Here is a 26,454-nt window from a genome sequence, read left to right as displayed (position 1 = left end):
AAAGCTCAGGAAGGTAGGCCCTCACAAGGCCACACAAGTCAGCCCTGCTGGGAGGGACGCTGGACCCAGAGCCCTGCTCTCTGCACCCTGCCCCGCCTGACTGCAAGCGATCTGTGACCTTTCCTTCTCCTCAGCTCTTTGTTCACGTCCACAGACTCCCGCACATGGAGGGGAGACGCTGACGGGGAAAGCTGAGGCCGTCGGCTTGTGGTGATTGAGCGTGTGTTCCAGGCAGGCGGCATATGACTCATTTCGCTAAAATCAATATCGTTACGCTCATCCTCTGGGAAGTACTCGGCCAGCTGTAAATCTAACCATCCTGACTCCAAGTTAACAAGAAAAGGGGCTTACTAACTTCCAAATCAAACTCTGTGAATCAGAAGCAGCGGCCATGTTGGCAGAGTCCTGGGAAGGGTCCAGGTGAGAGGCAGAACAGGCTCACGTCTGCAGGTCCCCCGCAGAGCAGTGGGGGCCTTCGGCTCAGCCCAACGGGGCTCTTCAATCTGCAAAACCGGGGTAAGAAAGTGCTGAAGCTGGTCCTGAATCAAGAGAGCGGCGTGGAAGCCGGCGGGCCCCAGCCCGCTGACAGGCCACAGCTGCCGAATGAGAGCAGGCGGCCGCAGACACCAAGTCTGGCCACAGCTCTTCGTTATCTGGACCTGGACAAGACTGAGTTTTCTAAAATTTTAAAAAAAAAAAAAAGTTCTCAACTTGCAAACAAGGTGTGTACAAAAATTTTGCCGCAAGCTGGCTTTCTGGGGTCCCACAAGCACCAGTGCTCAGGCTCCTGGCCGGTCCCCGGAGGCTGCCTGACCCCGGGGGGCAGCCACTGAGCGCGTGCAGAGACGATATGATGCACCGCCCGGGCTGGGTGGAAGCCAGGGAACTCGCACCGTTGAGGAAAACCCGCCTTTTCTCCCCCCAGAGGGTGAGGGCTTGGCTGTGTGCGGACATGCGGCAGGACCTGCAGGCACCTTCCAAAGTGTGAGATAGGGGCTGGCAGGGTGTCTCACCGATTTAATATCCAAGAACATCGGATTTAATATCCAGAACTAGGGTCAGTTTCACCCCGAAGCTGTACAGAAGGAGGGGAGAAAAGAAACCTGAGACCGGAGAGAACAAGGCTTCAGAGTGAGAGAGAAAGGGTGTGCATGGGAATGGGGCCGGCGTCTGGGGCTGAAGAGGGCGCAGCCCTGAGAACAAGCTCATCGGAAAGCGGGCCAGGAGCGGGGCGTCGGCGAAGGAATGAGTTTAGGAAAAGAACAGGTGGCTGAGGATGAGGGAAGAGCAGGGGAGTCAGTAGGGGCCCCGCCTGCGTCAGTGGGAGGGAGCGTGAGCAGCTGCTCTGGACGAGAAGGCACTGGAGGGGCAGCACCCGGGCCAATGTCAGCTCAGCCCTCACTGGGTTCCAGCCCCTCGGAGACTCCGTGTCTCCGTCCAGGCAAAGTCCTGGGCCCCAAGGACAGACGACACGAGACATGCCAGGACCACTAGGAGCTGCACATGTGCCCACCGGCCAGGGGCTCACAACGCCACTGGGGGTGTGCCTTCCCGCCTCCACAGAAGGATGCCTAACTGAGTCTCTCTGAGCTGTACTGGGGGGACACACATGGTGCTCAAAAGCCAAAGAATGGAGAAGCCCAGGCACCTCCTCCAAGACCTGGCGGGTGGCACTCCTCAGCACAAAAGGAGTCCCATCTGTGGCATCTTCTTTAAAGCCCCATGAACTCCTGGTCCCCTTCATCAGCGTTCGAATTTGGATACTTCTCACCCTTCCTATGCCAAGCGTCCTCAGATCGTCACAGCTAACAGTTCTCCCACTGGAGCGGCAGCCGTCAGCAGCCAGAGAAGCCTCCTACAGAAGGTCCCGTCGAGCTCCATCTCAGTGCGCCTTTCTCCTGGAGGCACTAAGTTATCTCCACAGGAGGCAAGCCAGCTGCTGGCGGGGGTAGGGGAGCAAGCAGGCTCCCCTAAGCAAACGGTTTGTCCACAGCAGGGAAGCAGACGTGGTGGCCTCTGCTAGTCCCACTGGCCAGAGGCGGACCCAGCTCTGTCCCTGCGGCTGCGAGGCCTTGGGCAAGTCCTTGAATATTCCCAGCCTCAGTGTCTAGTAGGTCAGTGAAATGGGGATAAAAACACTGTCTTCCAAGGTTGGAGTAGAGACTGAATACATAATAAGCAAAGGGACTAACATCTCTTTATTAATCTCCATTCGATACAGGCCGAGCAGAGTGCTGAACCGGAGCTGCATCACCCCCGGCCGGGCCCACGGTACACGCTGCCTATGGGACATTCCCCTTTCCTGGAGTTTTCTGTGATGGGGGCCCCAAACACCATGACCAGAACACACTTCTTGGAAAACAAGAGCAATGGCTATGTGTGGGTCCAGTCCCAGCTGGCTGCTCGTCTGCATGCCCCACAGCCTCCCACTGAAAGACACAGGGACCCCCAGAGCAGGAGGAGCTAACTAGGGACGGGGAGCCCAGGCTGCTAGCAGTGGGTATCTGAGTAAAGAAGGCCACGGACCTTCTCCAGCACCAGGTGCCTGGAAGCTGGGCTGTGGGAGGTCTGCGTGCGCACCCTAAATGAAGGGCAGCTGCCGTGCATCACCAGGAGGAAGCTGCTAGCTACCACGAGTAGTATGTTGTCATGGAGAAGCAAAACATGGAGGAGAAGCTGGGAGAGCCCTGGAAGGCCTGTTTTCTTCCCAGCCTGCCCCCCAGACCCACACAGGGGATCAGGGGCCACACCAGTAAGCCAGCTGGGGGATCATCAGACTGGGAGCTTTTGAAGGCGAGCCACCAAAGCCCAGCGACCAGAGTCTCTGGACACACAGCAGCAGCAAGGTCATTCTGTCCCACCATCTGAAGGGGTTCGGAGGCAGTGATGGAGGGCGGGGAGGGACATCTTTAGTTGCGTGCCTACCTTGGGCCAGGCATTCTGTAAAGCAACCACAAACACCATCTCAGCTATTCCCCTCAACCAGCCCACCACCAGCCAAGGGCAGCGCCCCCCTCCCACAGAGGCGGAAACTAAGTGGAAGGACGCATCTGCTCCGCCACCCATGCTCCTTCTATCCCACTGCACTGCCTCCAGCATCAGGAACCTGGGACCAGGTGGCATTGCTCGGACGTCCAGGACAGGCTGGACACACATCAAGAAAGCTGACCAGACCAAAGGAAGAAGGACGGGGTGCCTCCTCCAGCCAGGGCCCTGGGGGCTCCAGGGAGAATCTGTTGGCTCCTTTGCAGCCAACAAATGCAAAGTAAGAGGCCCTGCGTACCTCTGAAGCCTGAATAGCCAGGCTGGGGGCAATTGCCCAAGGGGCTGGAACCTGCAAGACACCAGCACCAGCAGAGCTGAACCGAGCAAGGTCTTCGGGGGATTCTGAGGCGACTGGCTCATTTGATGTGCAGGACAGCTGACTCATAAGGCAGGCGACATTTGGGCCCTGATGGAGTCGGCCAGGGTTCCCTGAGGCCACCTCAGCCTAATGCACTGGAGACTTTTTGTTAGGAAGATTACAGACTGAAGCGGGAGCACCAAAAATAATGAATCTGTGAGCGGATTTTATTTAGGTGTTGATTCATGGTTGTCTTATAAGCCAACAGCCCGTCAGAACTATAAATTAACGAGATAAAATGTTGCTGGCCCTCCATATTTCAGGCTGGGTATTGACATTTTAGAATCCACAGATTTTTAACTGTATTGATTGAGGACACCAGGATAAATGGCCTTGGCGCCAAATTCCCATTAACGACAATGGGCACCGAGTGACTAATTCCCAAAGCACTGCGGTGAGAACGCCCTGCATTGCCTTCTCCTGGCAGGGAGTTCTAATTAGATTGAAATGAAAAAGCCAAATCACCAAGGGCGGAAAGAGGCAGATCAAGTAAAAAGGAAAACTAGACTCAGTGATGAGAAAGGACGAGATGAGTCAAACCAGGCTGAGAGCCACAGGGGCTGCCCAAGCCCACCGACCTCTTCTGAAGAAAACCCTTAGAACAACTTGGGTCGGGATGCAGAGCTGAGGTGGGAAGCAGAGCCGGGCAGAGCCTCCTCGCCCACCCTGGCAGCCACCGACGGCTCTCCCTGCCCAGCACGCACCAGCCTCCACTCACACACTGAGCAGCTGCTCCAAGCCAGCCCTGGCCAGATGATGGGAGACACAGAGACCACCAGGACAGGCCCCATTTCAAGGAGCACCCACACTAGTCAGGGAGACAGACACAGAAACCAGCAACCCTCTTGGCAGGAGAGGGACTGGAGTCCCCCCATCTAGGGACTGGAGGGCTTCCCCAAGGGTAAGGTCCAAACCCTGAGACTCTTGTCCCCAAGGGACAGAAAATGTCCAATAAGCTCACCACTACAGCCCCCACCAGGTCCTGTCCACAGCAGGTCCTCAGTAAGTATCTACGAATAGATACTATATCTACGAATAGAATACTATATCTACGAATAGAAAAGATGAACCGGGGAGAAGGAGTGCTGTTCCGGGGAGACGGGTGGAGTGGAAAAGTCCTCCATCTCCGGCAAAGCCCTGAGGACAGAGGCCATGCCTGCCCTACACCACCCCACACAGCGCAGCTGGAGGAGCACGCTGGGCCTGAGGCCACACAAGCTTCTCTCCAGTAAAGATCTGCCACCAACTGGGCGAGGCATGCCTCCTCCCTCCTCCTGCTCTTCGCCTTCAGGTCGCACCCAACCAACCCCAGACATCAGGGAGGACTGTCCAGAGTGCCATGATTCTCTTCTGCTCCAAACTCAGCAGTGGCCCCCTGCCGCCATCTGCTGTGGCAGTCCCTAACTTGTGAGGCAGGGAAACTCTCAACATCTAAAATTTCAGAACCAGTCCCCACATGCACACACACTCACACACACCCACACACACAATGGCACTATATAACATCTGTTGGTTGAGAAGATCCATTAGGACACAGAACTACGAGGAATCCATTGATGTTATCAAATGAACTTGTATTTGATTAATCCAGCATCACCGCCCCCCGCCGGTATGTGAAAAGCATCACTCCTTTACTCTGTGGGTGGGCGGCACAGGTCCCTATGGGTGGTCAGTGACCCTGGAGTGGGGAAAAGTGCCTGTAGAATGCGTTCTTCACAGGCCAGGAAAGGCATGCAGCTCAAGCTCCTGTTCCTGCCCCTCCAGACTCGCTGCCCCAGATTCCCTGCACCCCACGATTCCATGCACACCATGCAGTTCGTGTTCCTGGAACAATTCTGTCCTCATTGTCCTGTCTACTGAGAACCCGCTTCGCTCTCCCTCAACCGTACCCCCTTCACCTAGATTCTCTGTCTGCCCAGCTCCTGCCCCAGGGCAGGTTCCACTTCCTCCCGGAAATTTTTCTTGATCTTCTAGGCCCAATGTTTTTGCACTTCTTATACCTCGTTCCATCGCTGAGAACCCCCAGGGAACCTGGGATTCTCTCTGCACTTCTGTGTTCCACAGCAAACAAGAGCTTCTTAGGTGGCGTCTGCAACAATGCACATGGCTTACTGGGCACACAGGCACCCCAGCGAGCCTGGCAGACCCATGCGTGAAAAAAGAAGTCTGGTGGTGCCAGCCCTAAGGGTGAGCGGGGCCTAAACGAGATGGCGGATGGAAGGCTGGAGCGGAGCCTCACCTGCTGTAGTCGTCACCAACTAAGTAGCGCCGAACCCCTGAGCCACCGGCCGAATCCCTGAGCCCTCACCAGCCCTGCGGCTCATGGTAAGACCACAAACCTCTGGGGAAACACTCTGTCGAGAAAAAAACCACCAGACACTCGGCCCGGAAGAAAGGGCCCGAGATCCGCAACTGCAGACAGGGCTCCACACACCACTTGCCACGCACCACGGGGAGGCTCTGAGCCAGCTCCCGGCAGCTGTGGGCCTCACGCTTCCCCCCTGTGAAATGGGGGAAAGAACCATGGGCCGCAGGCCGTGAGGACTGACCCGGAGAAAGCCGGTGGCACGGTACTGGCCGCTGACACAGACATTGGCCTTGTCATCACCCCACTGGGGGCACACGGGACTCGGTCAGAGGAGCTGAGGGTGCTCGAGGCAGGAAACAAAGCCCACAATTACCCCAGTCCATCCACTGCACTCCTTCCCTGCCCCCTCCAAGCTGCTGGGAAGGGGCTGTGTGCACGAGCCCAGAACTGTCATCTCCTGCTCGCCAGGCCCTGGGAGACTGCCGGGCGTGGGAGGCCTCTCCGGAGACTTTAGGGGACACCCCAGGGATGGGTGGGAATGCTGGCCTCCCCTCCCGACCCTGGCAGTAGTGTCCGGCAGTGAAGTGACCAGAAGCAGCCCAGGGAGGCAAAGGCAACGTGGGTGCTGAGACCAGCCAGCGTGAGTCCGGGGCAGAGGTTTCAAGCCAGCTGGGCACCTCCTGGCTCTGTCCTCACCAGAAGAGCGCGGACAGAACCCCACTCGGGGGCTGCAGCTGGAGCAGGTGCAGAGAGAGGGCCTGTTGCACAGGAGCACTCGGGAACATCGAGTCCCTTCTGCTGACTCCTCTCTCCTTCTCGCCCTGCTTGTCAAGAACCCCCTAAGGATTTACCCAGCACAAATCCATCTTGCCCAAATGCCTTTTCAGTGTAGGCATTAAAGCAGAACTCGTTTGCAGACTTTCCTTATGAGCTGGAATCATTCCTTACAGCCTTTCAACGATAATGAATTGACAGGAATTCTAAACTGATTTCAACCAAAGGACATTGTGATAAAGCTAAATCTATTTTGGTACAAATTACATGTCAGAAGTTGATTAAAAAGCCACCTCTTTATCCAGCCCCACAGCTTGGGGCTGAGACAACCTTGGGGCTCTGTCCTCTCGGCAGGCTGGCAGAGGCCCACCTCGAACCCTCCGTGGAGAGTCTTGGTTCCGGCCAAATGCCCTGGAAACAGGCCAACTGTGGGCCTCTCCTGAGGGCTGTCTCCTACCGCCCTGTAGCCATATGCAGCTTGTGGCTGCTGACCTCCCCCCAACCCCGAGAAGCTTCCCAAAGAGGAAGGGGGGCCTCAGGGTAATAGTGCAATGAAACACACCTGTTTCAAGGTCTGTTAGATGCAGGGCGAAGTCGAAGCCACCACTGAGGATGCGCTGGCCACAGGGAGACCAGCGGGCAGCCCGCACCGCCTCGCTGTGCAGGGAGTAGGTCTGCAGGCAGCGGCCTGAGTCCACAGCGTTCCACACCTACGAGGTAAACACAGTGACAGATGTCAGAACAGGCCCTGATCTCCGGGGCTAAGGGTGGCCCCTCCACAGGAGGAGAGGGTCTCATAGTGGAACTAGATTCTTATTATTTTACCATCAAAACAATACCTAGCTGTTAAGACTTTTCCTTGCTAAAGTGTAAAGGCTTGGGGCTGGCGAGGTGAAGGGGAGCCTTTCCCAAAACCTCTCCTGGAGTTAAGGGAGCCCACAAGAACACAGCATGTCGGAGCTCTGCCACTCAGCCACCCAGCCCTTCCCACCTACTTTGCAGCTGCTGCAAACCTCACGCTCTGCTCACCTTCTTGTAGCCCAGTCTCACCCGCATCTCTGACATCTGTCCTCTGAGACAGGGCTTTGTGAATCCTGGAGGGGACACTGCACCCGGTCAACCTACCTTCACGGGTCCCACTTTAAAAGTAAGATCCAAAACACAGCCTTGCCACACCTGTGCTTACATGGGGGCAAAGAGCCAGCATCTGCCCAAAGGACCAACTCTTCTTTTTTCTGGGGAGAAGGTGTGGCCCCTCATTCTCACCCTGGCTTTCCATGGTGATGAAGCCCATGGCAAAAAGCCCCATGTAGAGTCAATGACTTCTGAGATACATTTTTGAAGTCCTTAAGTACAGAACCACACGTTCCAAGAGCCAGGGCCACTGCACGCATGAGAGAGCCCTTCACCAGCTCTCCAGCGAACCCTGTTAGCCGGAGCCTGACCCGGAGGTTTCTGGGCCTGGCATGCACACTCAGCAGAGCTAGTCTCCCCCGCTCGCTGCCACTACAGGAAGCAGGGTATGCTCCCACCCACCATCTGAGCTGGCTCGGAGGATCGAACGTGAGAGGCAGGAGGAGCTATGCAGCCTGAACACAAGCATCCGAGCTAAGCGCCTGCCATGTGATGCTTCTGCTTGCCGGTTAAGTGACCTGGTCAAGCACCTTGGTCTGCCTGGGCCTCACTCTCCTCCTCCACGAAGTGGGGATAAGAAGAGCCTCATCCCAAGGACTGTGGTGAGGAATGAGTGGGGCTCGTGGGCGTGCTCTTTGGAGCTTGCCATACACACAGTTCTTTTTTTTAATTATTATTAATTACTTTTATTACCATATAATGTATTATTTGTCCCAGGGGTACAGGTCGGTGAATCATACCCGCAGTTCTTAACAGCAGTGCTCTCGGACCCTCTCTCAGTTACATCAGGGAACCCAAGCTCCATGTCCTTCATTTTCCTAATAACCCAAAATGTAACATCCACAGACCCAACCCAGAGACAGACTTCCCTTTCAAGATGGGAAAATTCATCCTGCTGTATCTTGAAAGTCCTCAAAATGCAAAGGACCACAGTCAGAAAGCATGTTTCCTGGGCGTATGTAAGTGTCTGAGCTTAAGAAAACAAGAAGTCAACAGCAGCCATGGAAGAATGCAACGGAGCTCAGATCTTTTTGTCTTCTGAGAACTAAGAGCTGGGGTCTCAAACAGAAAAATCAAGAAAGAGCAGCATTTACATCTGCAATACGGACAGAGGGGTGCCTGGCTAGCTCCATAGGTAGACCAGCAACTCTAATCTCAGCGTGAGTTCCAGCCCCACATTGGGCATGGAGCCTACTTGAAAAAAAAAAAAAGAAAAAAAGTTAGAAATATGGACAGAAATAATGAAAGAAACAGCCAGAAGCCTTCAAAGTGGAGTGGGAGTTTGTGGTAGAAGAGCAGAGTGTAGTTTTTTTTCAAAACTATGTACAAGTATGACTCTTTAATAGAAAAAATAGAGTAAAATTACTGAGTTACACCTGCAGGGTTAACATGGCTAAACAATAAAAAGCAATATTGATTACAATAAGACAAGCTGCATATATGCAAGATACCATCTGAGTTATACAAACACAGGAAGCACTGCTTCTATAAAGAAGGAGAAGAAGAAGGAGAAAAGAGAGAAAGAAGCAAATGTTGGGGAGAATGTGGAGACACGAGAAGCCCTGCACACTGTTGAAGGAATATGAAATGGTACAGCCTATGTGAACAACAGTGTGACAGTTTCTTTAAAAATTATACACGGGGTGGGGGGCGCCTGGGTGGCTCAGTGGGTTAAAGCCTCTGCCTTCAGCTCAGGTCAGGATCCCGGGGTCCTGGGATCGAGCCCCGCATCATCCTCGTCAGCCTCGGGCTCCCTGTTCAGCCAGAAACCTGCTTCTCCCTCTCCCTCTGCCCCTCCCCAGCACTTGTGCTCTCTCTCGCACTCTCAAATAAATAAAATATTTGTAAAAATTATGCACAGAGTCACGACAGGATCCAGCAATTCCACTTGTGTGTGTATATTCCCAACAAACTGAAAGTGGATCTCAAAGAGTAGATGCACACCAAAGTCCACAGCAGAATTATGCACGGGACCCAAAAGTTGGAAGCAACCTCAGTGTCCATCGACAGATGAATGGATCAGCCACACATGGTCCATTCATACACTATTCATATACTGTTCATACACTATTCATATACCATTCATATACTATTCAGCCTTAAAAAGGAGGGAGATTCTGACACCCTCCCCAACATGGACGAACCTCAAAGACACTGTGCTGAGTGACAGAAGCCAGACACAGAAGGGCAAATACCACTATCATTCCACTTACACAAGGTTCCTAGAATCGTCAAAATCATAGCTATAGAAAGGAGAAAGGGGGAGGGGGACAGGGGCTGGGGGAGGAGAGATTGGGGAGTCAGTGTGTAATGGGGGACAGAGTTTTAGTTTTGTGAGACAAAAAGGGTTGTAGAGATGGATGGTGATAATGGTTGCACAGCGAAGTCCATGTGTTCAATGCCACTGAACTGTGCACTTGAACATGGTTAAAACAGAGAATCCTGTGCTATATGCATTTCACCACAACCTTAAAAACACATATGATGCAAAATTCTTTGATGTTTATTTGTACATTTGCAGTAAGACTGTAACAACACATTTGAAGATGACAGTCACTCCAGGGAGTGGTGGCGGAGGGATGGGGCTGAGAGAAGGCACTGCGAACACTACGCTGTATTTCTGAGAAAGAGAGAGTCAGAGACAGAGAATGACTATACTCTGAAGCATAAATTCCCAAAGGTTTCCATCTATTAAACTATTCATTTTAGGGGCCCCTGTGTAGCTCAGTCAGTTAAGCATCTAACTCTTGATTTCGACACAGTTCATGATCTCAGGGTTGTGAGATCGAGCCCCGTGGTGGGCTCCGTGCTGGGCATTGAGCCTACTTAAGATTCTCTCTCTCCCTCTGCCCCTCCCCAACTCTAAATACATACATGCATACATACATATAAAAAAATAAACTCATTTTTTCATTCATTCAACAAACATTTCCCGAGTACCTGCAACAGCCAGGCATGGTTCAGCAGGAAACAAGTAAGACAAAATCCCTGCCTTCAATGAGAAGACGCTAGACAAGTTAAACAAGCAGAATCTATGTACCATACAGGCAGTGGCAAAGACCGAGGGCGTAAGTGAGCAGGAAAGGAGCTCTCACGTCAGAAGAAGGAGCTGCAATGGTGGCCAGGAAGGGCCTCTCAGAGAAGGTGGCTTCGAAGAAAGATCTGAAGGGATGAGGAAAGGAGCTACACAGAAACTGGGGAAGAACGCCGCAGGCAGAAACAGGGCCCCTTCGGCTGCTCTACCAGAAGGAGCATGCAGAGCAAGGGAGCAGGCAAGCCAGTGCGGAGCTTCTGCAAGAATCCAGGGGAGAGAGGAGCACGGTTGGACCAGCTGGAGGCAGTGCGAAAGCGGCCTCACTTGGAAGGTCGAACCAGCAAAATAAGGAGGAGGAGAAAGTTAAGAAAGGAGGGGGAGAGGAAGGAGAGAAGAGGGGGAGACGGCCCCAAGGCCCAAAGCAGCAAACTGGTCAGGCTGAACTCTTGGTAGGGGGCGGTGGGGGGGGGGGGGGGACGACTTCCCGGGGACGACTTCCGAATCAGCCGTGGAGACGTGGTTAAGGAAATCCATCAAGCTGTAAATGGTCCGATAACTCCCCTCTGAAGTGAAAATGCATACTTGGCTCTCCTGGTTGATGTATACACAAGGATAGCATCAGGATCAATGCAGACCAGTCAGCCACTTCTCAAAGCCACCCAGGGTGGAGGAAGAGAACAATCTCTGCTAATCGCTCTCCCTAATTGAATTTAATGTTCACTGTCAGGTTTTAAAGATTAATGCCCAAACACTGTGGCAGCCTGGAGTGTGTACCTTTTTTCAATTAAGTAATTAGAGATCCCAATCTGCCTCCATGGAATTAAGGAGTTAAATCTTCTGTCAAATGTTCTAAGATGACTTGATGCATTAACTGGAAAGAGACATTTTGTGTCCAACAGAAGTCAGATTCGGGAAGAACATGTCAAGCAAAATGTGCATTTGCCTGGCTATCCCGTATTTACTGTGGTTCCCATGTCCCGGGTACCGATACCTGGCCCCACCAGGAGTTCCCCACAGTCTCTTAAGACCTGTTTCTTCAGCAATGTTCTTCCTGCCTACCTGTCTGTCTTTTGTTTTTTACTACAAAACAAATACAATCTCCTTGTAAAATGTTCAAATTATATGATGTGCAAAAATAACAAAACAAAACAAAAAAACAATATCCCATAGGAATCGACTACAAGATTGTGGTTTCTCTGATTATATTAGAAGTCTGCGCTAGACGGGGATGGGGACACAGAAACACAAAGAAGAAAGTAAGAATCATCCATACATCTACCACCCAGACATTAGGACTATCAAACTTCTGGGTGAGATTTGCCTCCCATTTGGCCCCTTTCTGACAGCTCCTTGCAGACCTTCCCAGTTCAGCCGCACCTCCTGGCCTCTTCCCCACCCCTTGACCCGCCCTGCTGCCCCAGGATACCGTTCTGGAGACCATGATCAGCTCACTAGCTCAGCAAGCCTGTGCAACCAGTGCCCAAGCCTTCACCAAGTCATCTGCCTGCAAAAGCTTTCGGATTCCTTTACAGTGGGTGTGTCAAGGGCTAGAATTACACTGAATCTACAGACCAATTTGGGAAGGTGTCTTAACAATACTGAGTCTTCCAGTGCATGAATAGGATATGTCTTTCCTTTTATTCCGGTCTTCCTTAATTTCTCTAAGCAATGGTTTGTAGTTTTTGAATGAAAAAATCCTGCACATCTTTTGTCAAACTTATCCCTAATTACTTCATGTTTTTGATGATATTGTAAATGGTATTTTTTTATTTTTAATTTTAGGTTCTTCATTTACAATACACAGAAGTACAATTAATTTTTGCATATTGATCTTGAATTCTGCAATCTTGCTAAACCAACTTTTCAATTCTAGAAGCTTTTTTTATTTTTGTAGATTCAGTAGAATATTCTACATAGACAATTAGGTTGTCTGCAAATAAAAGACAGTTTTACTTCCTCCTTTCTAATATGAATATCTTTGTTTCTTTTTCTTGCCTTACTGCACTAGCTAGAATCTCCAGTACAATGCTGAATAGACATGGCAAGAGTGGACACCCGTGGCTTTGTTCTTGATGTGATGGGGAAAGCATCAGTCTTTTACACAGTTAAGTATAATGTGAAAGCTAATGTTTTCATAAATGCCTTTTATTAGTTTGAGAAAATTCTCTTCTATTTCTAGTTTGCACAAAGTTTTTATCAGATATGAATACTGTATATTATCAAATGCTCCTTCTGTATCTCTTCACATGATCATTTGGTTCTTCTTTTATAGTTCATCAATATACTGAAATGCATTGATTATTTCCAAATATTAAGTAAACCTTGCATTCCTGAGACAGATCTTGGTCATGGTATTATAAACACATAGAAATAAGTATGTATGTACACACACAAACACACACACACACATACACACACACCTATAGGTAGATTTACCTGCTAAAATTTTATTTTAAAATTCTGTAACTATGTTCATGAAAGATATTGATCTATCATTTTCTTCTCTTACAATGTCTTTTTCTTGTTAGGTATAAGGTAATGATGGCCTCACAGAATGAGCTGTAAAGAGTTTCCTTCCCTCTGATTTTCTGAAACAGTTTGAATAGAATTGTGTAGTAGTTTCCTAAATTGTGTAGTAGTTTCCTAGGGCTGCCATAACAAAGTACCATAAATTGAGCAGCTTAAACAACAGAAATTATTATATCTCATGATTAAGGAAACTAGAAGTCAGAAATCAAGGTGTTAGCAGGGTTGCCCTTTCTGAGGGCTGTGAGGGAAGAATCTGTTCCAGACCTTTCCTTTCCTTTTTTTTTTTTTTTAAATTTAATTTTATTTATTTATTTGACAGAGAGAGATCACAAGTAGGCAGAGAGACAGGCAGAGAGAGAGGGAAGCAGGCTCCCTGCCAAGCAGAGAGCCTGATGCGGGGCTCCATCCCAGGACCCTGGGATCACGACCCGAGCCGAAGGCAGAGGATGAACCCACCGAGCCACCCAGGTGTCCCCAGACCTTTCCTTTTGATGTGTACATGGCTGTCTTCACACTCACATGGTGTTCTCTGTATGCTTGTCTGTCTCCAAATCTCCCCTTTTAATTAGGACACCAGTTACACTGGATTAGGGCCCATCCTAATGACCACATTTTAACTTCATTATCTCTGTAAAGACCCTATCTCCAAATAAGGACATATTCTGAGGCACTGGGGATTAGGACCCCAAAATATAAACTTTAAGAGAAACATAATTCAACCCATAACAAACTGGTATTATTTCTCTTAAATGTTTGGTAAGATTCACTACTGAAGTCATTTGGGCCTGGAGTTTTCTTTGTGGGAAGGTTTTTAACTACTAATTCAATTTCTTTAATAGATAAGGGGCGTTGAGGGTTATCAGTTTCTTCAGGAGTAAGCTTTTCCTGTTTGGATCTTTCAAGGGATTTATCCATGTCATTTAAGTTGTAGAATTCACTGGCATAAAGTTGATCAAAGCATTACCATAGTAGCCTTTTAATATCTTCAGAATCTGTAATTAAGTCACTTCTCATATTATGTTAGTTTGTGTCTTTTCTATTTTATTTCTGATGAGTGCCTGAAGGTTTATCAGTTTCAATGATCTCAAAGAATCAACTTTTGGTTTTACTGATTTTTCTATGTTTATTTTTTTTCTATTTCAATTATTTCTGCTCTTACCTTCACCTCCTTTCTTTTGCTTACACTGGGTTGAATTTGCTCTTTTTTTCCCCTCATGTCTTAAAGTGGAAGCTGAGATCATGGATTTGAAATTTTCTTTTTTTAATTAATACAGGCATTTTTATTAATATAGGCAATTTTTATTAATATAAATTGCTGGCTAAGAGCTATTCTAACTACCTTCCACAAATTTTCATATGTTATACTGTCATTTGCACTTAGTTCAAAATATTTTCTAATATCCCTAACAGTGTCTTCCTTGACCCAGGGATTATTGAGAAGTGTTTTTAGTTTCCAAATATTTGGGAATTTTCCAGATACCTGTTATTGATTTTTTATTTAATCCCATGATCATTAGAGAATATATTCTGAATGATTTCAATCCTTTCAAATTTACTGAGACTTGTTTACTTTACAGAGACCTAGAATTTGATCTACCCTGGTAAACATTCTATGTACACATCAAAAGAATGCACATCCTGCTGTTGTTACATAGAGTGTTTATAAATGTCAATTAGGCCAAATTGGGTGATAGTGATATTCAAATATTTTATATCTTTACTGATTTTCTGTCTACTTGATCTATTGATTATTGAGAAAAGGGTGTTGAAACCTACAACTATAATTGTGGATTTGACTGTTTCTTCATCCAGTTCTATCAGTTCTGCTTAGGTGTATAAATACTTATGCACTTAATTGCATGTCCTTTGATGAATTGACCACTTTATCATTATAACTCTAATCCTGCTAATATTCTTTGCTCTGAAATCTATTGCCTGATACTAATATGGCCACTCTAACTTTTTAAAATTAGTATTAGTGCGGTATATCTTATCCTACCCTTTCACATTTTACTTCTTGCATCTTAATATTTAAAGTGGATTTCTTGTAGGCATTGCATAATTGCCTTTTTATACAATCTAACAATATTTTTATTATTTTTTATTTTTTTATTAACATATGATGTATTATTAGCCCCAGGGGTACAGGTCTGTGAATCGCCAGGTTTACACACTTCACAGCACTCACCATAGCACATACCCTCCCCAATGTCCATAACCCCACCTCCCTCTCCCAAGCCCCCTCCCCCCAGCAACCCTCAGTTTGTTGTGTGAGATTTAGAGTCTCTTACGGTTTGTCTCCCTCCCGATCCCATCGTCTCATTTATTCTTCTCCTACCCCCAAACCCCCCACGTTGCCTCTCAACTTCCTCAAGTCAGGGAGATAATATAATAATTGTCTTTCTCTAACTGACTTATTTCACTAAGCGTAATATCCTCTAGCTCCATCCACATCATCGCAGATCTTCACCTTTTTTTTTAAGATTTTATTTATTTTATTTGACAGACAGAGATTACAAGTAGGCAGAGAGGCAGGCAGAGAGAGAGAGAGAGAGAGAGGAGGAAGCAGGCTCCCTGCTGAGCAGAGAGCCTGATGCGGGACTCGATCCCAGGACCCTGAGATCATGACCTGAGCCAAAGGCAGCAGCTTAACCCACTGAGCCACCCAGGCGCCCTCTTCACCTTTTTTTTAAATGGGTATTTAGACTGGGGTGCCTGGGTGGCTCAGTTAAGTATCCAACTCTCGATTTTGGCTCAGGTCATGATCTCAGGGTCATGAGACCAGGCCCCAAGTCAGGCTCCGTGCTGGGTGTGGAGCTTGCTTGGGATTCTCTCTCTCTCTGCCCCTCCCCTTGACCCCACTCATGCATACTCTCTGTATGCATACATACATACATACATAAGTATTTAAATAATTTCTTCTATTACTAATACAGTTTGGGCTTAATTTGCTATTCTTGTTTTTAAGATGTTTGTTATTTATTTATTTATTTGAGAGAAAGAGAGTAGGAGTCAGGGAGGAGCAGAGGGAGGATAAGCAGACTCCACACTGAGCACAGAGCCTCATGGGGGGCTAGATCCCAGGAACCTGAGATCATGACCTAAGCCAAAATCAAGAGTGGGGTACTTACCCAACTGAGCCACCCAGGCTCCTTCTGCTATTTGGTTTCCATTCATCTCATCTATCCTTTTTCCTCTTTCCCTGTTTTGCCTTCTTTTAAATTGAACATTTTTTGTTTCACTTTATCTGCCATTGTTAGATTACTAACCATGAATCTTTATTTTGTTTTATTACTAGATGCTTTAAGGTTTAGAGCATACACCTGTAACTTATCACAGTCCACCTTCAAATAATATTAGTGCTCATTTTATAAGAACCATAATAATAATACATACCATTTCCCTACATCTCAGCCTGTATGCATTATCATACATTTTACACAAACCCTATAAAACATGGTTATTGTTTTAAGTTTCAATGATCATCATTTAAAGTGATTTTTAAATAAGAACAAAAATTACTTACATTTACCCACAAATTTACCACTTCTGGTGCTCAGCATTCCCCTGTGTAAATGTAAATTTCTATCTTGCATCATTTTCCTTCTGCTTTGAGAAATTTATTTAACATTTCCCATAGTGCAAGTCTGCTGTTGATGAATTACTTCAGCTTATAAATATCTAAAAAAGCATTTTGCCTTTCTTTTAAACACATATCTTGCTGGGTATTAAATTTTAGGCTGACAGTGGTTTGGTTTGGTCTATTTCCTTTTAGTACTTTAAAGTAGCTTGTTCCACTGGCTTCTGGCATTATTTCCAGGAAGAAGTCCGCTGTCATCCTTATCTTCATACCTCAGTATGTAACTTGCCTTTTTCTCCCCATCTGCCTGTTTTCAAAATGCTTTTCTTTATCATTGGTTATAAGAAATTCCATTAAGTACCTTGGTGAACTTTTTTCTTCATGTTTCTTGTGCTTAGGGTTCACTGAGGTTCTTGGTTCTGTTCCTGGTTTCTAATTTTCATCAACTTTGGGGATCTTTCAGCTGTTGTTCCTTTGAATATTTTTTCTGCTCTTTGAGGACTTCAATTTCATGATTATCAGGTGAGCTTGAAATTACTGATAGTCTGTTCACTTCTTTCCTCAAGCTTTTTACTCTAAAATATATTTATTCTAAATGTACTTATTATTCTGTCTTCAATTTTGCTAATATTTTATTGTCTCTGATTTACTGCTAATCCTATCGAGAGCATTTTTCATCTGAGATTTTTTTTTCAGTTCTAGAGTTCAATTTGGATCTTTGTTCTATCTTCTTTGTCTCTCCTTAAAATGCTCGTGCTTTTCTCTACCTTTTTCCATATATGGAGCATATTTATAATAGTTGGCTTAATATTCTTATTGACTAATTGCACCATCTGTGTCATTTGTGGGTCCGCTTCTATTGATTGATTTTTCTTCTAATCATGGTTTCGATTTTTCTACTTCTTTGCATGCTTTGTAATCCGTGTTTGGATGCCAGACACCGTGAATTTTACTTTAGTGGATGTTTGACATTTATGTATTCCTATATTTATGTATTCCTGCGGTTTGCTCTGGGACACAGTGAAATTACTTGGAAACAGTTCACTCCTTGCCAGGATAGTTTCGAAGCTCTTAAAGGAGGGACTAGAGCACCATTTAGTCTAGGGTTATTTTACCCTGCTACCGAGGGAACACTCTGAAGAGTTATGAGGATTTCCCACTTTGGCTTGTGGCACTGTGAACTATTCTTGGCCTCGTGAGCTCTGAAGATTGTTCATCCTGTTAATTTTGAGGGGTTCTTCTCCTGCTTCAAGAACATCCTCACACACATGCTGATCAAGTACTCCACTGATGACTCTGAAGGAGCCTCCTACAGATCTCTGGAGCTTTCTCTTGGTGCAGATCTCTAATCTCTGTTTCTCTGTCCTGAGAATTCAGGGGGCCACGACTTCCTGGACTCCTCGGGTCAGAATGACCACTGGGACCCATCTGGGTTTCTCCTTCCTGTGCTGCAGTCTGGAACCTCTCACCAGGCTGTCAGCTGGAGCAGTAACAGGGCCCATATTATTATGCTTCCCCCCTCTCAGGCATCACTGTCTACACTGCCTAGTGTTTCATATCTGAAAAACCACCACTTCCTACATTTTGTCTGATTTCTTACATCGTTTAAGATGGAGCATAAACCTGGTCCCTATTACTCCATCTTAGCTGAATGTGTAAGTCCCCATTAGTTATTTAGAAGTGTGTGGTTTAACTGCAAATGTTTATAGTTTTTTTTTATTGTTCAGTAGCTCACTACTTATTACTAATTTAATTCCACTATAAAGAGAGAGTAGGCTCTCTGTCATTTCAATCTTTTTAAATGGCATTCAATCTTTTGTTTACAACCTATCTTAGTAAAGTACTATTTGAATTTGCAAAGCAGAAATGCCTGGGTGCCTCAGTGGGTTAGGCATCTGCCTTTGGCAAAGGTCATGATCCCAGGATCCTGGGATCAAGTCCCACATCAGGGTCCCTGCTCCTTGGGGAGCCTGCTTTTCCCTCTCCCTCTGCCTGCTGCTCCCCCTGCTTGTGCTCTCTGTCAAATTAAAATAAATAAAATCTTAAAAGAAAAAGGAACTGTATCCTGTACTTGTTATGTATAGTGTTCTATAAATGTCAATTAAGTCAAGGTAGTTTGTCTTCCATCTTTATTGATCTGTCTAGTTGCTCAACCAACTACTTAGAGAGGAGTGTTAAAATCTCCATGTACAAATATGAATCTTTTTATTCTCCATTTAATTCTATGAAAAACTTTTCATGTATTTTGAGGCTCTATTATTCAGTGCATACATTGTTGTTATGCCTTCCTGATGAGTTCCTGATTCTTAAATCACTATGAAATGTCTTCTCTCTTATCTCTAGTAATGTCCTTTGTCTTGAAGTCTATTTTACTAGTTACTATTAACAATACTTCCAGTTTTCTTAAGCCTACTATTTGGATTGTACCTCTTTATTCCATCTACTTACTTTTAGCCTATTTCTTTTTTACTTTAAGTACACCTCTTTTCAACAGTGTATAATTTAGTCTTACTTTGTATCCCTTCTGACAATCTCTTTCAATTGTAGTATTTAATCCATTTACATTTAATGTGACTGTTGATATGATTAGATGTACATCTATTATTTTGATATCTATTTTCTGTTTTTACCTCTGTTTTATTCCTCTCTTTTTCCTTTACTGCCTTCTTTTGAAATAACTATTTTTACAATTCCATTTTACTTATTGGCTTGTTGGCTGTTCCTCAGTGTTGCTTTTTTTCTTTTTTTTACTGGTTGCTTTAGGTCTTATAGTATGCATTCTTAATATTTCAAAGTCTTTTTACTGTTAATATTGTACCAGTTTACAGAAAATATAAGAAGCTTGAAACCATGTCTTTTATCCAAGCCCATTATTTATAGTTGTCACATGTATCACATTTACATGTTATAAACACCACAGTAATAAGATCATTTTTGCTTTAGTCATATATATTTTTTTAATTTAAGAAGAAAAAAATAGTCTTCTATATTTTCCTACATATTTACCATTTCCAGGCTCTTCACTCCTTCCTGAAGATCTGAGTTCCCATCTGGTATCATATACCTTTATCCTAAAGACCTTCCTTTAACATTTCTGTAGTGCCTGTCTGCTGTCTATGAATTCTCACTTAGTTGTCATTTATCTGAAAATGTCTTTAATTCACCTTCATTCTTAAGAGGATAAAGAATCATGAGTTGATGTGTTGTTGTTTTTTTGGTTTTTGTTGTTGTTGTTGTTGTTGTTGTTGTTGTATCAGCACTTTAAAGACACCATTCCACTGCTTCCAGACTCCATGGATTCTGATGAGAAGTCAGTGATTTTCATATTATTAGTCTCCTCCACGTGATAACTGATTTTTCTCTGGCTACTTTAAAAAGATGTTTGACTATGATATGCCATGGTGTGATTCTCTTTATATTTGTCCTGCTCGGGGTTTGCAATTTTTTTTTTCTTTTGAATCTGTAAATATACATATTTCATCAAATTTGGGGAGTTTTCTGGCATTAATTCTTCAAATAGTTTTTCTTCCTCATTCTCTCTCATCTCCTTCTGGAACTCAATTATACAAAAGTATTACAATATATATGTTATAGAACTATCTTTGGCTATTGTCCAGAGGTCCCTGAGTGTCTGTTTCTGTTTCCCCCCCCCCCAGTCTTTTTCTCTGTTTTCAGGTTGAATAATATCTATTTGTTTTCTCTCCAAGTTCACTGGCTCTTTCTTCTGCTATCTCTATTCTGCAGTGGAGTCCAAAAGATGGATTCTTTATTTCAGATACTGTATTTTCCAGTTCTAGAATTTTCACTTGTTTTTCTTTATAGTTGCTATTTCTCTACAGAGATTTCCTATCTTTTTATTCATTGTGAATATATTTTTCTTTGTGTACTTCAGAACTTTTATAATAACTGTGTTAAAATACTTTGCTAATTTCAGCATCTGGCTACATTGCAGACAAGTTCCACTGATTGCCTTTCTCTTAACAATGTGTCCCTAGTTCCTGATTCTTCCTATAGTGAGTAAATTTGGGGTGGAATACTAGATATACAAAATTTATGTTGTATAAACTCTAGATTGTTATGTTTCTCTGAAGAACTTTTTTTTTAAAAAAAACAATCAGCTTACTTAGCTCTAATCACATTTTAAACTATCTCCTCTGTTGTTTGCATAGCAGAAATTTCTATTCAGTTTTCCTAGTCTCAAATGAGCTCCTTGAGACAACTATTCCATGCCTGGGTTCAGAAGTCATCCAGAGATCAAGGGAGAGCCTATACACCAAATTTATGGCTCCTTTTCTTTGACTCTTTCCTTTCTGAGATTTCCCTCCTTACTCTTCAGCTTCTGTGGTTGCCCCAAAGTCTGTCCTCTGCTTCTTCAAGCCAGTAACACTATAGGTTTTCTATCCACCTTTTAGCTGCTCTACCTGGCATGGACTGGAGCCCACCTTCAGGCAGGAAAACACAAAAGCAGGAGGCTCACCAGGGGCCACTTCCTTCTTCTAAGAGCTCCTTTCCAGTGCCTGCCTACTTTTTGTCACTCTCCAATACCTCCGGGTAGCTTCTTGTTGGTGTAGAGTTTATGGTTGTAAGCTGTACAGTTATTCTGATAGGAACTGCTATTTCATTACTGGAAGCCACATCTAATACCCGGTTTTAAGCATCTGTTTTGCGATACTGGAGAGTAACACATCACCCCACCTCCTCACTTCCACCCCCATGCCTGCTACACACATACCCCGTCATCCTAGTACTTCAGTAACGATCTCCCTGCACCCTGCCTTCGGGTCAGAATATTAGCAGAGTGAGGAGACAGAAGCATCTGCGATGTGTGTGAGCTGCTATGTCACAGAGGTGACAAGAAAGCCAAGAGTGATCTATACACTGATATTATTACCTGCAGGCAGGAACGAGGGGCCAGGAAAGACTGCAGGAGAGGACCCCGCCCATACTACTCCCCCAGCCCTGCCACCTTCAGGAAAGCTTATAGAGAGCCTGAGAAACCTGGAGGGTTCCTAGGATACATGGCACAGAAGTTTGGGCCAGTTTCACTTGATTCCCTAAGAGCAGGGTACCTCGGCTGGTAGATGTGTTACAAGGACTCACACCTGCAGAAATAGTGAGAACCAAAAGAGTCTTTTAATTTTCTACCACCTTCCTAAGCGCTTCCTAAAATGTTTTCTATACCAAATGATACAAGGTCTCTTAAAGGAAAGAATGAGGAGAAACTCCATCCGAATCTATAAGTACATAAGCATTCATTATACAGAGAATTCCAAGAAATTATTCTCTCCATTCGATAAGGTCAGCACAAAGGGAAGGAGTTTTAAATGTCAGCAGAAGCTGCAGAAGGGCCAGGAGAATTTTCTTAAGAGTAGAAAGGATTGAGAGCAAGACACATCACAGAGGTTGCTAAAGACTGCGTGGGGAGCTGGAGGTCATCATGTCCACCCTCCCTGTAGAGCAGGGTGACCCCTCAGCAGTCCGCACAGTCCCCGGCACGTGGTACAGCACATCCAACGGTGATGAGTGCAGGACTCCCAAGAGGAGCCGGAGCCCCCTTTGAAAGCATCACAATACTGACATCATTCTGAGAAAAAATATCACCTCACCTCCCACCTCCGGGCAACAGTCAGCGTGAATCCAGCACTTACTGCACATTAGGCATGCTTTTAGGCCTTTTGCAAGAATTAACCCAGACCTTACCACAATCCACGGGGTGGTTATTATTACAAATGCCATCTGGTGAAGAAGGAGCGGAAGCACAGAGAGGTCGTCTCCCCCAGTGCCACACCAGGGGAGGGAGAGCAGGGACTCAGGCCCAGGCAGCGTGGCTGGAGAGCCTGCGGGCTTAACCCCGACACTCTTCTACCTTCCACGTGCAGCACACGCCACGGTCCACCGGGCTGCTCCCAACCCTGCACTGTGGAGAGCACAGCGCCAAGCCAGACTGACTCCGTCCGCCCACGGACAGCCCTTAGCTGTTTCACGCTCACTCCCCCACTGAACCCCCCCCCCATGCTCCAGAGTACCGTGGTCCTCCTTGGGCGCTTCCCCCTCACCCGTCAGCTCCATTGTCCCAACAGATCGCAAATGCACCCACTTCTCCTCAGCCCCATGCTGCCACACTCATCTGAGACACCGACACCTCTCCCCCGCCCCCACGAGAGCCTCAAAACTAGGGTCTCAGCCTCCACTCAGCCCCACAGTCTGCTGCCACACGGCAGGCCGAGTGGCCCTCGGAGTCAGAAGTCAGGTCAGACCCCTCCCCTGCTGAAAAACCACCCCCCCCAGCTCCGAGGTTCCCCATCACTCTTGGAATAAATCCCACGCCATCTCCACTCGAGCCACAGCAGCCACCCGGCTGCTCCTTGCACACTTCAGACGCTCTGCTGCAGGGCCCGCACACCTCCTGTCCTTGAACCGAGAATGCTCTCTCCAGACAGTTACAGGGCTCACTCAAGTCTCTACTCAGACCTAGTCCCTAAATCGCCCAATCTCAACACGGCTCCCCTGCTCTCCTTCTTCTTAGCTGGCTCTACGCTTCCTCAAAGCAGGCATTACTTCCTAACATGTTGTTTTTTGTGTGCTTCTCCCAATAAAATGTAAGCTCTGTGAGAGTGAAGATGCTATTTTCTCTTTTGCTCACTTCTATATTCTCAGAGTTTGAACAGAGTCTGGCTCAATACATACTTGTTAGAGAAATGGAAGGGCAGAGGGAGCGGATGAATGCCGGACAGATGGAGAGACGTGCAGATAGGTAAGAGGATGACTGTCCTTGCTACGGTCATCTCCAGCTCGGACAAGCACATCTCCCACCGTCAACACAACTGTCTGTTTATTGTTAAGCTGTGGAACAGAGGAATGCTAAGTATAATGCCCTTTGGCCATGAGAGACCTTCCCTACTCTTAGCATAAACCCTGAATTCGTTCCAGCGGGGGCTATTTTCAACAAGCCATGGTCATTCACCTGGTAAACACCTCCCTCTGCCTCTCCTCTCTCTCTCTACGTTCACAGCCTGGACTCTGGCACCATGGGGACTTTGGGCTGGTTCCTGCTCCTCTGTAAAATAAGGATGAGATGAAATCTCTAAAGTTCACGGGGCACCTGGGTGGCTCGGTTGGTTAAACCGCTACCTTCAGTTCAGGTCATAATTCCAGGGTCCTGGGATGCAGCCCCTGATTCTTCCTCTCCCTCTGCCTGCTGCTCTGCTCGTGCGCTCGCTCTCTCTCTCAAATAAATAAATAAAATCTTAAAAAAAAAAAAAAGAAAAGAAAAGAAAAGAAAGAAATCTCTAAGGTCCTAAAGGCCAGGTTCTTTAAGTGTCACATAACTTTCCAAATCAAGATTCATTCACTTGATCTCCGGCCTCGATACACACAGATCCTATGAGCCTAAGAACTCACAGAAGGATGAATGATTTTGGTAAATGATTGCTGGCTCTTGACAAGCACGTCTATCTTTAATCCCGCAATGCCCTGGATTCTACTGCCTATCAAATGTCTGTTTGCCTTTTCTCCGGGCTGAGCAACCCCCTTCCGAGGAGAACCATTCAAACCCCACTCCGGCACTGGAGCATATGACACACTGCCTCTAACATCTACATAGGACATGTAACCCAGCCCTGGCCAACTGGAGGCAGGGAAGTACAAACCCAGAGCGTCAGCGGGCAATAAAAGGGAAGAAGCATTTCCTCTCCACTGGGGTAGCAAAGGAGTTGCCCTGAAGCCAAAAGGGGGCCACCAGAGGCATGACATGTTCCTGGGACCAGGGCATGCCAAGGGACACAGAAGGTGAGACCAAGACACAAGGACACCTGGGCCCCTGAGTGCAGCCATGCCTGAAGCTGCACAGTCCTTGACCTTGTCACCTATGAGCCAACAGATTCACTTTTTTGCTTCAGCTACTAGGAACTGAGTGTTCTGTTGCTTGCAACCCAAAGTTTTCACACTAATCCTTCTGATCCTTCCAGAATTTTGCCATGAGTCAACACTAATGTTACTGACGGCTTCTTACACCATCTTTCTTCTCTCTCAGAAAACAGGCTGCACACTTGCAACCTCCGGTCTCCCAGCTCTGCCACTCCCCATGTCTCAGCATGGCCGCAGCTGGCAGCACAGCCAGATGCTCCTGCTCACTAGCCTTGCTTGCTGGGGACTGGGCAAAACACAGAGGGAACTTTCCAGGCTGCCTGTCACATGATCCTTTAGTCACCTCTCTGCCGTCCCGACCTAAGAGAATACTCCCTGCTCTCCACTCTTCCATGCTAAGTACTCTCTCCTTCACAAACCAGAGGGGAAAAGAGGACAGCCTGAAGTGGTTAGAAGCAGTAGTGATCTCGTACTTTAACATCCCACGGCACTTCCCAACTAGCAGAGCCATGTGATCCTCACACGGACTCACAAGTCGGCAGGGAAGTCACCTCCATTTTACAGGTGGGGAAATCCCGTAAGGGCGGCTTAGAAAGGGTGGACTAGGAGCACCTGGGGGACTCAGTCCGTTGAGCATCCAACTCTTGGTTTCAGCTCAGGTCACGATCTCAGGGTCATGAGACGGAGCTCCACCTCAGGCTCCGTGCTCAGTGGGGAGTCTGCTTAAGATTCTCTTTCCCTCTCCCTCTGTCCCTACCCTGCACCAAATACATACACAGATGAAAGAAAGAGAGAGAGAAAGAAAGAAAGGGTGCACCACTCTCGTTCATTCACTGGGTTTATTCAACAGACTTACTCAGGGCCCAGTATATGCCAGGAACGTTGCTCACTGCTAGAACCCCAGGGGAACAGAGCCGCTCACGAGAGCCTAGTGAAAAAGACAGACATTGAGCAAGTGCATGAATAGATACCCCTGGAGAGAAACACCATGGAAGGAAAGAACGGGGCTCTGGAGGCAGTAACAGCAGGTGAAATACACCTTCAAGTGGGGAGGTGGGCAGGCTTCCGAGGGAGGAGTGAGGCCAGCGGGAGGAAGCCTCCAGGGACGGGAGGGAGCAGGCTTATCTCCCTCTGTATACAACAGCAGGAGGCTAAAGGGTTCAATGCACGAGAGCAAAGGAATAATCAGATTTTCCCTCTTAGAAAACTCATGCTGCTCTTTAAGAGGCCAGAATAATATGGGCGGACGTGTGAAGAGGGTGTCCAGAGGGACAAAACAGTCTGGGTCCCAGGGGGCAACAGGCCAGCCAGAGAACAGAGGACACACAGGACATCCATTCTGGGGACGGGTCACCAGGACTTGGGGGAGGATCAGAGTGGGCTGTGAAGTGGAAGGAGATGTGCTGGGAGGTGGGGTGCTGGGGCCGTGGGGCCGCCGTGGGGGAGCGTGTGCGCCCGATCCCACTGTGACTGCCGCAGGGAGAACAGAACCTGGGACTCCTCCTCCTCACCTCCACCTTTACAAGTGATGGCAGCGGCAGGGAGTGGGGTGCACCCCACCTGAGCCAGACGAGGAGCTGAGGTGAGAGCTGAGGCTCAAAGTCACCGCATCTGCTTCTTCCACACGCGGAGATGGGGGCTCCTCTTGGCAGCTGCTTACTGGGGGCTCCCAGGAGCACAGTCTTGTTCAGTCCTAACGGCCTCCAGCTTAATTCTTCGCACAGGCCCAGTCGGGGGGGGTGGGGGTGGCTGGGGAGGAACCCTGGTGTCCTGGCTGTCATACACAGCCTTGTCCCAGGGGCAGCCTCCGGACAGCTCTGCCACGG

At 47.1% G+C, this 26,454-nt stretch overlaps 1 protein-coding gene across 6 annotated transcripts in view; it reads right to left on the bottom strand.

Annotated features, from left to right (window-relative positions):
• The window catches only part of WDR25 (WD repeat domain 25), a 144,723-nt gene that overhangs the window by 49,700 nt on the left and 68,569 nt on the right, over positions 1-26,454 (bottom strand). For all 6 annotated transcript variants that reach the window (XM_059183118.1, XM_059183119.1, XM_059183120.1 and 3 more), the window contains one exon: positions 7,048-7,195. In XM_059183118.1, the coding sequence (XP_059039101.1) occupies positions 7,048-7,195 (148 nt within the window). The remainder of the gene's footprint in view (positions 1-7,047; positions 7,196-26,454) is intronic.

The sequence above is a fragment of the Mustela lutreola genome, chromosome 7 (genome assembly GCF_030435805.1).
Source record: "Mustela lutreola isolate mMusLut2 chromosome 7, mMusLut2.pri, whole genome shotgun sequence".
NCBI classification, from domain to species: domain Eukaryota; kingdom Metazoa; phylum Chordata; class Mammalia; order Carnivora; family Mustelidae; genus Mustela; species Mustela lutreola.
The sequence above is the reverse complement of the archived record's forward strand: the minus strand, read 5'-3'. Positions and strand labels throughout refer to the sequence as shown.